The following is an 18,858-nucleotide window of genomic DNA, read 5'->3' on the forward strand; positions in this document are numbered from 1 at the left end:
ATACATGTCTCCCAGCTGCTAAAGGTCATGCCTTGACAACTTCATCAACTAAAACAGAGTTTGCCAATCTCTGGATCTAGATCTTTGAGTCCAGTGCTGTATGTTGTCAAATAGGTACAGTAGGTCCTATGTTGCATAGCACAACATCAATTTTATATCAAAATTGTATTGCGACGACACCAAACACAAATTTACAACCTTGGTTGGACAATAAATTTGTATCTTATGACATTGATTCAGAGCAATAAGTAAACTTTTCTTTTTGCCCCTTACAGAGGCAGTTAGATCCTCAATTTCTAAGGTAAAACATGTTTAGATGACATTACTATTTAGATATAATCCTCCTGCTTTATCAGTTTCTTTTACACATTTAAAAAAAATCCCACTGTCAAAATGGTGCCCGGAAGGAGTCCACGGTGGTGCCTGGGGAGCTTTCAGGGTCATGCGGATTTTTCCTGAAGTCCACAACCATCTCCGCTGTAAGAGCATTGAGCTCCAGGTTGAAACGGTCAGTTGCCAACTATTCACAATGATACCTAGCAGTACTGTAGCTCAAGGCCGTGCTGGCCATCTGTAGGTTCTGGAGAATCACAGAACGGCCGCCGGCGATAACGCCACCCCCCCGTATATTGTTATACTGAAGCGGCCGGCTCAGACTCCAGGGCCATTTTTTCGTCCCAGCACGTCCCTACTGTAGCTGCTGAATAATGGTTTCAAATAGGGTTCCAGACAGCATCTCATGGAGCTGAAAGGGCTCTATTTAAAACCATCTCATGGAGCTGGGAGAATCTCTACAGGGAAAATCTCTCTACGGGGGGAATCTCTCTACAGGGGAAATCTCTCTACGGGGGGAATCTCTCTACAGGGGAAATCTCAATGTAGAGAGATTGTTCCTGAAGAGAAATTTGGGCTTTTGGTCTTTGAATTGTTTAGGGTAACAACATCTAACTTTATGTTCACATTGTTAAATTGTGCGCTACACAAATAAAGTTTGATTTGATTTGTTACAGGTCAAACACAAGAGTCTGAGTAATAATGTTTTTATTAATCATCATATAAGGCCACTCTGGACTGTGCAGACTTCATTAAGAAATGAGAAATTAAATCAAAGAAAAAAAACAAAAAAAAACTATCATCCTTGTTTACACTTCCACACTTTTTTTGATAAGCTGTCCGTTGGTGTCCAGACCCATAACTGGACATCCACATCTTCATGGAGATATTAACTGTTGTTGGTCACAACTCAAACTCAAGGACGCACACATAGTATAGTCTCCTAAGTGTATGACTGAATCGCTCCATCAAGTGTTCAAAAATATGTGGTCTATACAGAGTATAGCAAGATTCACACAGCACAGACTTGATTTTAAGCATGCGTCCTCAAACTCAAACGAGAAATCAAGTGTCCTACAGTACATAAGTATGTCACCATATTGTCCTCCATACATTCAGACCGATCACCTCACAAAGGCTGTCGCAGATATTCAGGATACATAGTGTAGTGGAGATGCTGCTACTGTACATACGGAACTACTCAAATGACACAGTTGTACATGGGTGTGTGGCTAAGCTCAACATAATGGCAACAACAAGGAGTTTGATTACGATTAATCAGATACAACAAAAAATCAATTAACAATCATTCATGCATACACAGATCAGCGTTGCGGTCAACTCAAACCACTGTTGGTTCACTCACATGCCCTTTCTACTGTGTTGAAGCATTGATGTGTTCAACAACAAAAAATGATTAAATGGTACGGACCTCAATTCAAAGTACAGATCAGCTTGATATGCTTCGCACTTGGAGTAAACGGCAAAGTTATCGTTCAGACAGGGCTGTTTCCAGGGCACAGATGCCAAGAGAAATGTTGGTTCCATTACCGAAGCATTTTCAAAAAAGATTAGTTTGTGACAAAAGCAGAAATATATTCCCACACCGTGGGAGTACTCTCTCTCTCTCTCATATGACCGCACATGCACCTGGATTCATCAGGGGCCTTCCCTTACATCAACAAAGCTATCACACTGTTCTCTCGGGGGCAAGCCATCTTTGGTTTCTTGGAAGGAGGGGTGTGTGTGTGTGTAAACAATCATATTTGTCAGAGGGAGTTCTATACATTATGCAGAGAGGAAGGGGTGTCTGTGCATGTACTGATGTTTAAAACACACACGCAAACTATGATACAACAAGCCATCAGGGTAAAGAAAATCTCATTTTGCATTCGCGAAGCACAACTTGGGTGTTCTCAGCGGTTAACTGGCCCAGCGTCTTCAGTCCTTTGTGACTGTAACTGTTCTACTGACCTCTAGTCCTTATTGGTCCAAGCTAGCACTCAACGTTCCCTCTTTCTGAGCAACTGGCCCCTCTCTCTGAGCAATCTTGGACAGGACTATCCGTTTAAAGACGACATCTCGTGTGGCTTCTAAGTTCCTCTCTTGCATACTCTGACATGAAGAGCCTGTAGGTGAAAGCTAGTAAGCGGAAGATTGTGGAGGGGACTGCTTTCACCCATCCATGTGGTTGTAGATCATGTCCTGATTAGGGAAGGAAACGAGGAGAGGATGTCTATAACCAGCACAACTGAACTGACTTGCTGAATAAATCAAGTCCGCATGTTATTAAAGTAAAGTAAACAAACGTTATCGTAAACAAAAAAAAAGGTGACGACACAAAGCAAAACATCTGCGTTGGGATGTGAACAGCCAGCTCACCTGAGGGCAGCGCACTCATAATTTTAACCCGCACCTGTTCTATCTGACAAAAGGCAAACAAATCCCAAAAAATTAATGCAAAAATAATATATCTGAGGAGGAAAAAATGCTGCTTTGATTGTACTGATTAACATTAAGGTAAACACCATTTCCATTTCCTAAGAGCTGTGTGAATATCCGTAGTACGGTTTGTCCAGGATTATATGTAGGCTCTTGCATATTAGGAGCCACTAGGCTACAACTCAAGATATCACACAGCGCATAGTTCAAAAAGATCACTCGCTATTCAGCGTAGCAGCTTCGCCTCCTATGCTAAGAAATCTATACAGAATTTTCAGTGGCTTAATTTTTGCCCACGCACAAAAAAAAGAGTACTGAGCAATCCCCACCCCCCCAAGTCTTGTTGTGAGAGTGCCACCACAAAACCACAGCTACCACCTGAAATTCTAGACGAGACAAGGTTAGAGTAGGACAAACTGGAGCGGACAGCATTCTAAGGCAACTTGAGGTTTAGGCAGCGACCGTGGTGCCACCGCGCTGCAGATAAATATGAACTCTCAGAGCCTGTCGTGTGGCCCTCTCCACCGCGGGTCCGTCAGGGAGGAACGGAGAGACCAGTAGCAGGAGAGACGTGGCGGAGGCCAGAGAACGCCAGACACAAGTCTTTCCACTCACGACGCTGCCCCCCCCCCCCCCGGTTTCCTTTTGATTCAACAGGGGGCGCCATAACGGTCCGACTGAGTCCCGACTGTTTCTAGGCAGAGTCTGGCGGAGGCTCTGCTCTTAAACATCGCAGCTGACTCGGCTAGAAGAAACGGAGGAAAAGGCAAACATTGTCTTGTCTGTGTAAGGGGCTCCGAGCCACCAGGGGGAGCCCTACCCCGTATGAGGCATTAATAGTGATAGTGTCAGTCGTAGAGTCAAGGCAAAGAGGAGTGTGTTCAAGACCCCACCCCCATAGTTGCTGTTCACAGACCAGACGTAAGGTGAGAGGACCTATTTGGCAGAGGATTTGGCTGAGACCTCCGCGGGTCGCTTGGCCGGCGGCTTGGCGGGGGCGTCAGGGGGTTTGGCGGGGGGCGAGATGTGCAGGCCGGCCTCCGTGCCGATGTTGACGGTGATGTTGGTGTAGAGAGGGTGGTAGTCGCGCGACAGCACCTCGTACTCCGCCGTGTTCATGCCGTCCAGCTTCCATGTCTGACGCGTCTTGGCCAGCATGTTGAACCTGAGGCCGGGGAGAGAGGCGTGTCATAACCACGGACCGTACTGTGACGCACACACCAGGGTTTCCGTTTGAGAAAATCGGTACTGGTCAATGTGCCCGGGAAGATTTTACTTTTCCGGACAAACTGGAGAAATTCCGGTCATTATATTATAATATAATATTAGGCCTATTATAGGTGTTTGTCGCGGTGATTGGCCGTTGTGTAGCTTTACTAGCTTATATATGCCATTTATTGTCTTATTTCGCATCCATATGATTCAATGTGTGATAGGCTTTCATGATTCCATGCGCTAGGCCTGTATGTAATTGCACAGCCATTTCTCGGCCACAATGACCAATGATGGTCCGGATGGCCGGTCCGGCATATTCTTTATGCATTTAAAGATTCTTTATCTTACGGCTGATTTTTTCATCGCATAGGCCTACTAGCTAATAGCCTACACATTAACAAAACAAATATTCATTTTTTTTATATTTAAAAGGAATCAGAATATGTGGAAATTTAATTTTAGCCTATTGCCTAACACAATTAGGGGGAATTATTTTGTCCGGACATTATGACCGGAGAGATTTTAATATATCGGACTTCAACAGATTTTTCCGGACAAAAACGGAAACCCAGGTACACACACACACACGTACGCACACAACCAGAACACATCCGTAAAACTAGTCATGATTTGCCCCTTGTTACCCGACATGCAAACACACACAGTCACCACAAAGACTACACGCACGCGCGCGCACGTACGTACGTACACACACACACACACACACACAGACAGACAGACAGACACACACACACACACACACACACACTCTTTACCTCTTGGGGTTCACGTCGTTGCCCTTGTCTAACTTGTGCTTGATCATCTTGTAGCGTCCGACCTTCAGTGAGGGGCGCGAGATGAACATCCCTCCTAGAGACACTCTGACAAGCAGAACCAGGGAGGAGAGGAAGGGATGAGAGGTCAGTAAAACATTCCATTAGAATCTGCTTCCCCAGACTACCTCCATGAACCAGAGAACCAAACCAGCCCTCGTTGTCCAGTGGATAAACTGCGAAAACTCAAAATACTGAGACCCAGGGTTTTTCCTGCATAGAGGATTTTCTGGCGCCCCCCAAAGAGATTTTAGCCAGAGCTAAAGGAAAATCCCCAGTGCCAAAATGCTAAAAACTGAGAATAAAAATAACAATTCAAATCCTCTCCAAATGTGTTTGACAGCTTATTTCAAGTGCAGCCCATCCCTCTTTCTTGCATTGTCCATGGGTTGGACCACTACAGTAATCAAGATAATTAATAGACAGGTTATCAGGATCTTAAACATTTTGGCTTCATATCCATTTTGTGTCATGTCGGGATATTTCCCACGATTGTGAAAAGTGAGCTCAGTCAGAACGACAGCGAAGAATACAGGCCTACATATGCTGGTAGGCTCCTCGGCATAAAACTGAGGTTTCCCCAAAAGATTATGTACGCATCACCCCCCAAAGACCCATTCTGAGCCAGGAAAAACCCCGGCTGAGACAAGGTGCCTTGACGAGGCAAGTCTCAAGTCTTTGAAAGTTTGCGTGATCTCATGCCTCTAACGCAAAACGGGAACCATCAAGGGTGTCAACCAGACGCGTCGGCCACTGTCTGGCAAGCTCAACCCAGAGAGAGAAGCAGGGGGCGGGGCGTCACCTGATGCCGATGTCGTCGTCCTCCCCTCCCCAGCCCCAGTAGTTGTTGGGGAAGCCGTTCATCTTGAGGTAGTGCAGAGGCGATAGCGCCGACACTCCCCCGAAATACATCTTGTACGGAAGCCTGAGGAAAGAAAGGAAGAGATCGATTAAAATGTGTGAGGCTGACCAGCATTACTGAAGTATGTGTATGTGTGAAATTAAAAATCATTGTTAAATGTAAATCGCTTCCTATGTCAATGTCACTTTACTTACAGTATATGACAATCAAAGTAGAAATCATTATTAAATGAGTAAATCTCTTCCTATGTCAAAGTCATTTTATTTATAAATGACAATGAAATTAAAAATCATTAAGTGTGAGTAAATCGCTTCTTAGGATGCTACAAGCTACCAGTGTGACCCCTTTCAGTGACTGCTGTCGGCTAAGTGTGAAGAAGCGGTGAGGAGTAAAAAAAGAGAGACTAACTTGTAGCCAAACTTGTCCATGGCGATGGCGGCGTGCTTGGGCTGGGCGTCGCACACGTAGGTGTTGCGGTCGTCCTCGGGGATGAGGTCCACGTCGTGGAAGAAGAGGCAGTCCCAGTCCTCCTCCCTCATGGCCTCACGGAAGCCCACGTTCATCAGCTTGGCCCGGTTGAAGGTGTAGTTGCCGGCCTGGGACACAACAGGAGCACAGGCAGAGAAAGGTGGGCCCCTTTAGTCCAATAGCCCGCAGTTTGTCATTTTACACAGGAAAGCTTCACTCTATAGCTGTGTTCAGAATCGCTCCCTCGTTCCCTCACTCCCTATTCAATACATAGGGTTCAACATGTAGTGAACTACCTAGGGAACGGAGAAAATGTAGGGTACATGCACTGTTCCCTGGAAATCAAGGTGAACTGTGGGTAATAAATAGTGGACTATATAGGGAACGAAAGTTCCGTGGAGAATTCGGACACTACAAACAAAATGGCTGACGCCCTAAATAGTGAATAGGGAGCGATTCCGAACACAGCTTGTGTGTGTGTGTGTGTGTGTGTGTGTGACCATGACGCTGATCCCTTCTGAGTACTTACAACTGTGTCTTTCTCAGAACCGACTACGATCCGGTGCTGATTATCATCAGGCCATGTGCAAGTGTCTATCGACAGTGTCCACCACGGTCTCCAGCACCGCAGAGAGTCACTGTCGATAAGACACTTGCACATGACTTGAATGTATGTATAGGACGCACTAAGTCACACATCTATGGGGCGGCTGTTATGGGGCGGCTGTAGCTCAGTTGGTAGAGCGGGTCGTTCAATGATCGAAGGGTCAGCGGTTCGAATCCCAGCTCCGACTGTCCACATGTCGAAGTGTCCTTGAGCAAGACACCTAACCCCAAATTGCTCCCAATGAGCAGGTTAGCACCTTGCATGACAGCTACCGCCATTGGTGTGTGAATGTGTGTGTGAATGGGTGAATGAGAGGCCATTGTAAAGCGCTTTGCGTGCCGCTAAGGTGGTAAAGTACACATACTAAGGTAAAAGTACACATACTGTACACACACTCTTAGACATTACATGCATGCTCACTGTATATTATTCTTTTTCTTAGCTTATCCTTTTTTTGCACTAGCTTTTTGTACTTGCTCTTTGCACTGTCCTGTCTCGTCCCTGCACCCTGTCCAATGTTGTCTTAATGTTATGCACCTCGTCCGAAAGCAAATTCCTAGTACGTTGAAAAACTGCATGGCAATAACAGTAATAACAGATTCTGATTCTGCAAAATTGTCCCACATTAACTTGCAGGTGGCAACCCAAGGACCCAATGGCTAAATTTCTCTAGCAGCATGTAGGGGTGTAAGATAAAGTGCTAGAGAAATGATGAGTGGATTGCTACACTTAAATTGAAAGCCTCCAAGCTTCTCAGCTCAGCAGCATTCAACCACGTGTTTCTGGCTCACAACACCAGAGGGCGCTCTTGGTCTAAACAGAGCTTTGCATGACCAGCACAAAATATGGTATATCTGCAGTCTGATTAAAGAGGCCCAAAGCTGGATTTTGCTATGGATTTCAATACAATGCTTTATAATGAGCCAAATGTTAGAATATTGTGGAAAGCTCATTACTTTCCGTAATTTAATTCAAAAAGTGAAACTTTCATATATTATAGATTCATTACACATGTAGTGAAACATTTCAAGGCTGATTGCCTCCATGCCATGCTCCACGTTGATGCAGTAATTTGTGCATCAACAGTATCAATTTATTTCTGTTATTTAATTGCACTGCCTATATCATGTACACAGACACAGTCATTCATGATCGGATGGGATAAGTAGATGAGGATGATACTGATAGACTGCTAGACTACGGACAGTATAGTAAATTGTCAGTTTGGGAACCTTTCAATGTCTAGCTGAGTACATGTATGGACTAGAATGAGGAACTGATAAGATAAGATACTCTAAGGACAAGCAACTACAATAATTCCAATGTACCTGTACCCATACTTGTTACACATGCAAATACACTTTATATTATATTATACATGCAAATAAACTTTATATTATATGCCATCAATAATTGACTAACAACATAATAAAAACACTGAAAATCTTATTTACCTTTGGAACCCTCAGCTCAAAACTAAACTGATCAAGTGGACAGAGAGTGTGTGTGTGTCTTACCTGGTGGATGATATAAATGCCATAGTTGAGCTGTTGCCGCTGTAGGAACGGATGTAGATAGTACAGTAGGAACTTCAGGTGGTGCTCCCGGTTTCTGTGGGGAATGATGATGGCGGTGCGATGCCTCGCGTTACAGTCCGGTGGCCTGTAACGCCCCCCACGGACCACCAGTGGATTCTTCCTCTGTACTTCGGCCAAGGTGAGGCCTGAAGGAAAGTGAACATGGATCGGCCCACCTGAGGAGATGGGAGGGGGGGGGGGGCAGCATTGTCAGGTACTTCAGTGTCTTTCCACTCTGGGTATTCTGGGAATCATACAACCTGAATTGCACATACTAGTATGTGGGTCATGTTTACCAACAGAAGGAACAAGGAAGTTCACCAACACAAAAGACAGGTCTGTGGAGAATCCTTTCATTATAATTTAAAGGTGCTGTGTGTTTGGGCATCTACTGGTGAAGCTGCAGATTGCAACCAACTGAATAGTTACAGATGCATCCCAAATATTTGAATTTGAATATTGTGGAAAAAGTCCATTATTTTCCGTCATTTAATTCAAACAGTGAAACTTTCATGTAGTCTAGATCCATTACACAAAGTGAAATATTTCAAGCCTTTTTTGTTTTAATCTTGATGATTGTACAGTATTTTCAGTATGTTCATTTATACATTCAATTCTTGGTCGGGGCTCCTTTTGCACAAATTACTGCATCAACATGGAGCGTGGCATGGAGGCAATCAGCCTTGAAATATTTCACTACATGTGTAATGAATCTATAATATATGAAAGTTTCACTGTTTGAATTAAATTACGGAAAATAATGAGCTTTCTACAATATTCTAATTTTCTGATCGTACCTGTACATGGTGGAACATGGCAGGATCCGCTAATATGTAGATAAAAGGGCTCATTCTAAGATAACGAAAACATGATTTCTCATTTTCATGGGATTATACACTAATTAAAACACACAGTACCTATGCATGGCATATTCTACTCCTGCCAAGTCTACACAAAATTCTGCCACAAAATTATACACCCTGTCAGAATCACACACTGGATGGGGGCTTGGGTTGTTAGTAACAACCCAAGCCCCCATTTTAGGATGTGTTCTACCAAAACCATGATGGTGTCAGTCGAGTTACAGGCTGACACATCTTACACAGCAATTACAATTGAAATCACAGCGAAATTCAGAGACCTACACACTGAAACCTCACATTTTGCTTGCAGAACACATGACCATGTCATTATTAATTAAAGCTGCGGTACATAGCTTCGGCGCAGTTAACAAGCTAACTGCTAGGGAATATTCCTTCTGCCACGGTTCGTGGGTTTGGTTATGTGAGCACACTCCCCGAAGGCCATAGAAAAATGTTGTTGCTAATTAATTAATGCCCCTTGTTGCTGATTAAATCTCAGCATGCCCAAACTTCTGAACCAGGTGTGGCCGCGCCTCTATAAGATCAGCAACAGTGATTGTTCTGCCTACAGAGTTAGAGAAACCCTCGCAGTCACACCTGCTTTCAGGCCTTGCTGGAAGGCTTCTCTCAAGACCCGCACACAGCTGCCCTTCCGCCCCATGAGATGTACTCCTGGTCCACTCACCTATGAGAGGAGACACCTTGGGGCAGTTGGGCACGTCGGCACCTCTGTTTTGGACCCTGGCCAGGACGGACAGGTTGGCGTACACGTCGCCACCCGCCGCCGCCGCCCCCGCCCCGCCGGTGTGGTTGCGCCCCGGGGCGTTGGCGGCGCCGGCGCTGTCAGCCTTGCGGAAGATGCGGATGAAGTAGGTGACCCTCTTCTGGTAGCCCTCTCGGGAGAGCAGAGCCATGACCACCAGCTGGACGCCCAGGAACATGAATAAGTAGCGCCATTTGGACTGGAGCGTGAACATGGTGACGGAAGGCGCGCCGCTAGAGACGGCCAGGAGGAAGGAACTTGGAGTGGCTTCAACGTCCGCCGACTGCTGGTTGGTCCTGGTGACCTTAGCCTAGTGTAAAACTCTTGACTAGATGGATCTTAAGGCTAGGAGAGCTAAGTGAGAAGTAAACTGCTATAGGGAGTGGTCGCCAGCTATCAGCTGCATCAATAGAGGAGGTTATGACTGTAAACACACAGGCAGACAGTCCTATAGTGGTGTGGAACCTTCGAATATGGTGAGTGCAACAGGCAGTAGATATGGGAGTGAATGAATGTGTGGAGGTGTACGTTATCAGTAAGTGCAGTAAGTTCTCAACAATGTTGGGAGTGTTTGCAGATTTTGGTTTTGTTCTACCGTATCAACATGTAAAACTTCTCATGTGATAGTAAACCGCCGTGTAAACCATCCAAAAAGGCACTTGGGCTTCGCTAGTAACCAGAGAAATCACCAAAAAGGGACGTTTAGTGAGACTATAAAATCGAGGAGGGAGAAAAAAAAACAAAGTTCAGTATCTATTTCAATCTCATCTCCCACCACAGGTCAAGATGCGGGGATCTCCAAGGTCTGGTGTTGGTCCTCTGGGTGAACGGCATGCGGGGGCGGAGCCAGTTCAACATCCTGTGACTTCCCTCAGCGTTCTAGAAGCCCCTCAGTGATCCACCACAGCTCATTGTCCTCCAGTCAGAACGGCTGCGTCAGGCTGTCTGAATGTGTGTGTGTGTGTGTGTGTTATTGTGCTGCCTTCAGTTCTCTCCGGGGGAGCGGGCGGGGGGCCTCACCACACAAACAACAGCCACCACAACAAAGGCTCATATGCAGTCCCGTCAGGTCCTATCCATTTACACAGGATTAGGGCTTTTCCACAGCTCTCTGACTGACAGACAGACAGGGGGGAGTGGAGGGTATCCAGTGTGGAAGGACTGGTTAGGGGCAGTGTGTGTTTGTTGTGTGTATGTGTGTGTGTTTGTTGTGTGTGTGTGTGAGTGAGTGTGTTTGCTAGGGGAGAACCACAAGCAGGGGTAGGCAGAGAAAATAAGAGGAGGGAGAGGGGGAGCGGGGGGAGGAGGAGGAGGAGGAGGAGAAGGGGAAGGGGGAGGGAGGTCGGTCTATTGTCGGTCTATTGTCCCATCCTGGTGCAGCGCTCTGGAGTTGAGACACCTCCAAGGGGGGGGGGGGGGGGGGGGGGTCGGAGAGGGGGGGACGGAGAGTCCACCCAGCCGGACAGACAGGATCTGGACCAATCACACGAACGCAGCTCTGAAAAACATAATGAGAGGGTATGAGAGAGGTTCTTGGATCGACGGGCTGTTAGGCCGTAAAAAAAAAAACATGGTTGTCCTTTGCGGTTTTCATGGAGCCGACTGCAGTGTTTACAGCGCGCCTGCAACGTGATTCCCGGACCAAGCGGAAGCGGCCCGTGTTTGTTTTCCTGATCGAGTCTTAAACGGCACAGTCGGCCGAGTCTGACCAAAACAGGCCTGACGTGGGACGCCTATAGGGACGCCTCGCCGGCCTCGGGTCCTTCTGGCAGTGGAAAGCAGCAGCAGAAAACACAGATGGCCAAAGGAAGAGAAGAGAGTTGAGAGCTAGAACGGAGGTGAGAAGCGCCCGTTCCCTCAGCTCAGCTCAGCTCAGCCTCCTATAGTAGCTGCAGTGCTGGGTGGTCATCGCTCCGAGCCGAGGCCAGAGTGGGTCAATGGTGCTAAGGCCCGAATCCACAAAGAATGGATTGCTCCCGCTAATAGCTTGATATTTTGCACAGCAATTGCAACGGCAATCTGCTCCAGTTTAGCACGATATCGACAAAAGATTTTGCTCTAATTATATGCCCGGGCAAACACGCCCATAAGTTTGCCAACTGTGTGCAATTTGCACCCATGATTGCAATTAGCCATGAACATGTTCTTGCGCTCGTCTGGCATGACGGTGCCTTCGTCTGGCTACAGTAATGCTGCCATGATCCCTGGAGAGCCTGGGCATGTCAGCCCCTTATATGTGTTGCACTTACCACCAGCTGAATGCAATTTGTTCTTGTATATAGACACAAGATCTTGGATATAGTCTTGGATAATATATTCCCCAGTGTTTCAAGCTTTTCTCCATATTTCAGGACACAGATTGGATCATAATGAAAATGACAGACCGCACTTTTTTGCAGAAAATACCAGTTCTGTTTGTTTCTGTGCATCGCAGCTGGCTGAATTCATTTTAAAGTCGCAATGAAATGAAAAAAGCATTCCGTCCCATTTTGGTTCACATAATTGGTCATAGTGTTCACCCAAAAAATTTACAAAATTCTACTTTTGTTGTAATCTTATATCAAAGTATATAATTTCTTACTTCCTGGAAAACGGTAGGTCACGTGCAATGACGACAACAGGTACCTTAGATTTTAGGCCAATAATCTCACGACATCCACCCGTCAATCAACGCTATCCTTCTATCGAATCTGTCTAAAGTTCTTAAAACCCGTCCACTTGTCAATGTTCCAATCAAATTCCTCTAAACATATGTCCCACCCTCATAGCTTGTTTGCGTCGGAAATACGTCAAACTACGTAAGTTGGATGATCTCAAACGTCCGTTTCAGTGCGACTTTAAAATCCCACTCTATATATATTTCGCCCTTAATATCATCCAATATCAATTCAGTATCATTCAAACTTCACAAGTTCTGAGGAGAGACAGAAGGAGAGAGTGCGCGCTGACTGCTAAAGTTAACACCAGCTTTTCACAAGCGGTATTTTCACCTCTCTAACCACGTGTGGAAGTTAGCTCATGGTGTTTGTGGATCAAACACAAGGCTTATTTGGGGCAATTTTGCACAGAAGTACCTAATTGACATAGATTCAAATGAGCCTGGTGCAGCCGGGGATCTATTTGCTCATCGGTGCAGTTTGCAATACTTTTCACCCTCTGCGTGGGCTTTGTGGATTGGATGCTATATTTTTGTCTCATTTGCACGGGTTTTGCCGCTGCAAAAGCCACGCAATCCTTTTGTGGATTTGGGCCTAAGTGTGTAATCTGCTCCCGACGCGTCCACAAATCAATTAGTGCTCGTTAAAGCGGCCGGCTCAGGCTGCTAATCCCAATCTCACTCAAGAGAGAGACGGGATTGGTGGATTGTGTGTCTGTGTGTGAGAAAAAAAAACAAAAAAAAACATGGACGATAGGCTCTGTGTGTGTGTGTGTTTGTGTGTGTAGTGAAGCTTATTTAGGCTGTGTGTGTTGTGTGTGCATAAGAACAGCAATGCATTATCCACTCATGTGAGCACATCAGTTTCCACAGCGGTTCACCCCCCCCCACCCCCCTCTCTCTCTCTCCCTAATCCCCAGTGAGTGTGCCCCTCCCTCACTGGAGACACATTCAACTTGTTTAGATGGAGGGGAAAAAAGACACTGGGGAATGGAGAGTTACTGTCGGGGAAAAAAGCTGCCCAGATGAGAGAGAAAGACCGCGAGGGGAGAAAGAGACATGAGGAGGGAGGGAGGCGTGGAGGGAAAGTCGAGGCTTTCGGCGCTGAACTGGAAAAAAAACATTTCTCCCACATCTGTGAAACATGAGCAAATATCTTCTCTTCACATCCCCGAATCTTGACGATGTGCAGGACATGGCGTGCTCGGTGCTCGTCGTCACAACTAACCACTGGTCAGGTGAATTTGATCTGCCAGAAACTAAAACTCATTGTCTCCAAACGCATGATAAATTACCCATTTCTATGCTGTAGGCCCATAGTCTATTGTTTCACAGGTATCGGCCCCATTAATGACGGGGTAATTACCACCCCTAGGTGCATAGAGGCCTAACACTTGGCCTATGGTTACACACGGACAAAGAGCCGTGACTGTACTGTACATTAGGGCTTGATAACGCAATACTTTCCCCGCAATACTTGAGCGATTTTCCGCTGTACTGTATTGATAAAACAAACAAAAAATCTTTTTATCACAAGGATAATATGCAGAACAAGAAAGGGAATATAAAATAAAGGATAGAATTCAATCCTCGATACATTATTCATGTTTTAAATGGGTTTAAGATGCCCTTGCGTTCCGCCCGCCCTCAGTATCACCTCCAGGGAGCGAGGGATGGAGTTGTATTTTCACTAAGTCTCAGTAAATTATGTCAAGTATCGCGATATGTATTCTATCGTATCACAACGTATTGTGATTAGGCCGTTACCGGCGCGGTGGTCGGTGTTACCGCCGTTTATCGGTGTTCGGGCATCCGCCGTGTATCCACCATTACTATCCACGCCGTTGTCTTCTGCCCCCACTGTCGTTTTACCCATTTAATTCATTTCGCATATCGACGCCCACATCTAGTAAAAACAGGTGTCTGATCTGCCCCTCCGCGTGAGCACGTAGCGAGTCTGGCGGTATCAGGTTTCAGTTTCAATTCATGTGAAGAGCAGGGGGAGGGGAGAGGGAGATTATGGCTATAGCCTCTCGTGGCTAGCTAGCGTTAGCAGCTAACCTTGCCACCAAGGAGTGGCTCTTGCCATAGGATAGCAGTATTCCATTCATAACAACACTGATTTGCGAAGGCAATTTGGCACCGTCTGCCTCCATGGCTTGCCTGCAAATGTGCGATCACAGTAACGTTAAAGCTACATGAGAACTCTGCACTTTGGCGGCCCCTCTGGTCGTGATAAAATCGGCAGTGTGTTTTAAGAACCGCACTTCCCACAATCCACCACTCACTCGCTGTAATGATGGGGGAATGTGGCGCAGACAGGATTGGAAGATTGTAGCTACTTTCTGAAGGATGGCTTCAATGCAGGTAAATACCGGTCTTCTTTTTGTGCGTGGCTGGCCAGCCGCGTAGCGAGTATCCCTCCCTTCGTTACTCCAGACAATGTTGGCCTGCATCTCTCTGTTGGCACCACAAGAGGCAGTAGTCCCAGCACACCAAAATCAAGGAGGACACTAAAATCAATTGAATAACAATCGATTGAGAACAATCGATCTCCACTGTACAAGTAGTGTTCAGAGCACTGTACTCCCACCCGGGAGATAGGGATTCAAAACCCCGGGGGGATGACTTTATGGGACTATACCCCAAACCTCCACACGTTCATCCTTTCATTCCAACCTTTTCATCCCTTACGTAAATTCCATGAGTAGTGGTCAGAGCATTGGACTCCCACACGGGACATTCTCAGAGATTATCAACAGAATGTTTATTGCCATGTACTTTTTAAACATACTAGAAATTTGCTTCAGGCATGGTGCATAGTCCTAGTAGGCTATGTTGACAAACTACATGCCAATAAAGAAATTCTGATTATAAAGAAGCACAGGACCGAGTGTAACGTTAATATCTTACCATATTGTAATATTTGCAGGCAAGCCGTGGAGGCATACAACGCCAAAGTCAAATACAAAACAGTGCTGAACAGAGTAAGGGAAAGGTCTAACACTAAAGATCAAAGTAAGCACACTCTTATTGTAGACGCCGTTACCAATAATACCGGTGTTGTCATGGGTTTATTGACCGGTGGGAAAAAATCTACACCGTGGCATCCTTGATGGTGATCGTATTGTGACCCGTACCATGAAACCTATCGTACCGTGAGGTCCTTGCTAATACCCTGCCCTAGCATGCAAATAGACAGAGTGGGGATGGGGATCCTAGGTTGGAGATGTGCAGATCATGGAGGCCCAGCCCGGTGTAACAGGCCCAGGGGAGAGAGACCAGAGAGAGAGGAAGACAGGAGGATGGCTAGCAGCCTGGAGAAGTCAGGTTCGGCAGACTTTTCGGCGATTTAAGTGAAGCAAAAATCATAAAAACAAGCCAGTTTTTCCACATTTTTTCCACATTTCAATCTCATCAAGATGCTGTGTTTTTTCCCCACCCAGCAGCATTGAGATAGGAGATCTTGGGTTTAGGCTACTTGTACACTAGTACACGTTTACTATTTGTAGTTTAGCAGTCTATCATACGGACCTTCATCAACTCATTCCATCCGATCATGGATGACTGTGACTGACCATAATATAGGTCTACGGCAATATTATATAAAAGTATACAGTTGGTCAGAGCCAACTGTTGTTGTCTATTAGATTGAAAGGAGGCAGACTTGACTGCTACAGAAACCTCTTCCACTCATCTTCATCATTGTCTTCCTCTTCCAGATGGGGTCAGAGTGACTGCAGTGCCGGACAGTAGATAACAGGCCTCCTACAAATGGGACTTTTTGTTTTTCTGCCAGGGGGCATTAATATTGCATAGGCCAACTGTACACATGCATGGTTACTCTTGCACACTTGAATGAGTACAATAATAGTCCCTACAAAGGGGGGTTGGGAGGAGTGGAAGAGGACAGAGGGGGAGAGAGAGAGTGTGTGTGTGTGTGTGTGTGTGTGTGTTGGGGGGGGGGCAGAGGGAAGAGATGTATATATAGATCATTATCTAGGGCTCTTCTTCGTGCGCTGCTGCCCAAAGCCGTCCACGCGCCGAGTTCCAGGCAAAGAGATGGGAGGGTGAGCAACTGCCAGATAATGTAGGAACATATACAGAGGCTTGCTTGAGCCAGACCTCCCACCTCCGCCACGTCTATCGCTTTTCTGTCTGTCCCGTCCTTTCCAAGTCACTTTTCTTCTCCTCTATGTGGACCTAGTCTCTCTGCTGGTCTCTCTTTTCCCTGCTCTTCAGTGCTCCTACTACACCCCCTCCCCCACAGCCAGAGCCAGCGAGATAAAAAGCATATGTGCACAGCTGGGCTGCCCCTCTGAACTGGAACGACAGTCAGGGGAGAGACGGTCTGGAGGCCAAGTTTCTACGACACGTAGATAATTTAGGCCTATATGAAACAGAAACACACAGCACACCACATCATTTACATTAACACTCTTACTTAGGGCCATACCACAGCATTTGAACACTCTTAGGGCCATTCTAGCCTAGATAGCTACAGCCTGTAGGAGGCCTCATCTACAGCCTGTTGAAATTCATGAAAAACACAATATTGACAAGTGTGACAAGGGAGTACCTTGTCACATAAAGGAACAGTTAGGCAAATCGGTGTCGGAAGTAGGAGTAATGTAGAAACTACACCCAAACTCAAACGAGAGCTCTAGTGATCAGGCATTGCTATCAACTCAATATGCTAGACAGAACTGTCAAAAGGCAGGTCAGTGTCAGAGCAGAGTGGCTGTGTAAAATAGTAGTTTCTGGTGAGCTTTGATGGGGAAATTTTATGACAATTTGGTCAAAAAACCACAATCGGCAGAAGTGAGTGTGAGCGGAAACAGACGACTCTGATCTGTGTTCAACGCTCATCAAACCATAAAAAACAGCAACGGCAGATTCTAAAAATATTAAATTGTACATTGATCCAACGGGATTCACAGGTCACGCGAAGGAACTGCCAACAAGATCCGGCAGCGAAATAATTAGCAAACAAGCGTGAGAAAAAGAGGTGTCGGCATGTTAACGAGCGCTCTCTTGTCATGGCAACCTCTCCCAAGTGCCATGGCCCATTCACTGCAAGTGCAGCTGGTACATGTCTCTTTGGCTGTTTCCCTGGGCCCTGTGTCCACTGGGACAGGCTGCTGAAGACCAGAAAAAAAACACCCCTCCTTCCTCTCCTGTTCTTTTCTCCCCACTGCTGCCCATGTAGTTTCCATGGTGCCTCGAGTTTCTGGCTAGAACCAGCGCTGCTGGGAGGGCCCTTGTTGCAACCATGATGACAACTTGCAAGCTTAGGGTTACTAGGCAATGACAACCTTGGAGACCAAAAAGCCAGCTCCATATCATTGTTAAATCAATCCTTGACACACAAAGGGAACAGAGAATTAATCAGAAACTCCACCGCAGGGCTGGGCCATACCTTTGTTAGCTGTCAGCTGTCTGCCTGGGTAGAGAAAGAGTCTCTGAGATATACAGTAACAGACTTAAGACCCAGACAGTCAGTGTGTGGATAAAGCTATCAAGTTCCCCTTCCATGGTGAGTGCAATCTACAATTAACCCCTGGACAGGTCCTCAAAAATAAAACGAAACTTTGTATTATAGAACCTTTCTTTCCTACCACCAATAACCACAATTAACTAGTTAAATCATGATTGTGCTGCCCTGTGTAGCCTACAGCTAGCCGCCTGTATAACTTTCACTGATAGAGATACAGCTAAACGCTGACATTACGACACTTAAGGACACATCATGCCTATGCATATATGTGTATGTGTCACATGTGTGTGTAAATATACACACGACACACAGTTAGACCATGTAAATACACCGCTACACGCCCAACGCTACTTGCAAGGAGGAAAGCAAATAAAGTGCACTACCTTTCTTCACCTGAGGGTTAATATGTTGACATACGTATACAATAGGCTTAAACCGTCATTCCACCAGCCTGTTTGCTTGGAGACGACACCCAACAGAATCACAGGACTCACTATTCTTGTCTTGGGCCAGGCACAATATAGCTAACGTTGGGTTTGGAGGCTCCTAACCATTTGATGGCTTAGTCTCCAAGCTCTGGGCACTAGCTAGACCGTTGCTTGGACAGCGATTTTAAGATATCTAACTTATACATAGTTAGCTAGAAGAAAATCTTAACGTTAGCTAAAGCTAGTTGGACAGAAACATAGAAGACAAACATTACATTGTGTCGGCCAAGCTATGCACCGCAGCATAAAGTTAG

General features: G+C 45.9%; 1 protein-coding gene across 1 annotated transcript; it reads right to left on the reverse strand.

Moving 5' to 3' along the window:
- Positions 1-1,065: 1,065 nt before the first annotated feature.
- Positions 1,066-10,813, reverse strand: LOC311314664 (beta-1,4-galactosyltransferase 3). Its single transcript, XM_084445102.1, has 6 exons — positions 9,886-10,813; positions 8,278-8,513; positions 6,094-6,281; positions 5,626-5,748; positions 4,767-4,871; positions 1,066-3,940 (listed from the first exon to the last, which is right to left on the reverse strand). The coding sequence occupies exons 1-6, from the start codon at positions 10,175-10,177 to the stop codon at positions 3,712-3,714; spliced, it is 1,173 nt and encodes a 390-aa protein (XP_084301228.1). The 5' UTR covers positions 10,178-10,813; the 3' UTR covers positions 1,066-3,711.
- Positions 10,814-18,858: the final 8,045 nt, after the last annotated feature.

Source organism: Borostomias antarcticus (assembly GCF_949987555.1).
Source record: "Borostomias antarcticus genome assembly, chromosome: 10".
Lineage (NCBI taxonomy): Eukaryota > Metazoa > Chordata > Actinopteri > Stomiiformes > Stomiidae > Borostomias > Borostomias antarcticus.